Source organism: Apis dorsata, unplaced genomic scaffold (genome assembly GCF_000469605.1).
Source record: "Apis dorsata unplaced genomic scaffold, Apis dorsata 1.3 scaffold_667, whole genome shotgun sequence".
NCBI lineage: Eukaryota > Metazoa > Arthropoda > Insecta > Hymenoptera > Apidae > Apis > Apis dorsata.
The window spans coordinates 592,239-593,037 of record NW_006263852.1 but is presented as its reverse complement, the minus strand read 5'-3'; the positions used below and the strand labels follow the sequence as shown (position 1 = coordinate 593,037).

General features: G+C 59.8%; 1 protein-coding gene across 1 annotated transcript in view; it reads right to left on the bottom strand.

Moving 5' to 3' along the window:
* The window catches only part of LOC102679173, a 30,169-nt gene that overhangs the window by 28,491 nt on the left and 879 nt on the right, over positions 1 to 799 (bottom strand). Inside the window, exon 2 of the mRNA XM_006622191.2 lies at positions 2 to 793. Within this exon, the coding sequence (XP_006622254.1) occupies positions 2 to 793 (792 nt within the window). The remainder of the gene's footprint in view (position 1; positions 794 to 799) is intronic.

The window sequence follows — 799 nt, the reverse complement described above, 5'->3', positions numbered from 1 at the left end:
TGCTGCTCCTCGAGCTCGCGTTCCTACTCGGCGGGGACGTGGCCGTGTCACCGTCCGACAGATTCTCCGACGGATTCTCGACAGAGGACATCTCCCTGTAATTAACGGCCCAGTTGTCTTCGGTCTGGCAACCCTTGTTGTTCCCGTCATCGTCGCCGAGCTTCGTCGTCTCCCCTTTGGCCTTGATGTTCCTCAAGTTTCTGTCGTAGTTCACCCGTTTGAATCTGTCCACCTTGTCGGCGTCCATCGACTTTTTCCTCGCCATTCGAAGGTACCTCTTGATGGTGTCGCTGACGGACGGCGAGACGTCATCGTTGTCCACGCTGCTCCGCCTACGACCGGTCGACTTGTGCACGGGCACGGCCTCCTTCAACTCTTCCCTCTCCCTCTCGAGGAGGACGGCGTCGAGAACTTCGCGGGGAACGGGATCCGTTTGCACCCCGTCCTCGACCGGGCCGTGATCGGTGCTCGGCTCTTGGACGGCTATCAACGGCGGGGAGATAGGATCCCTTTTCGAAAGCCAGTCTTCCGCCGAATCCTTGGCCGCGCCTCTGGGCCGTTGGTGCGTCCACCAGCGCGAAGACGGCGACGTGTACGCGCCGGTAGCGCGCGGCCCCCTGAACCCTCTGGTACACCTCAGATCGAAGTACAGTTTCTCCAACAGTTTTCGATCGGTGAGAATGGCCGAGATCACGTGCTCCCGAGTCCCGGACTTGCTGTAGTGCCGGCTGATCGTCTCCATCAACGATTTGTGCACGTAGTCACCTTGATACGATTGCGTCGATCTCGGCGTCTTCTC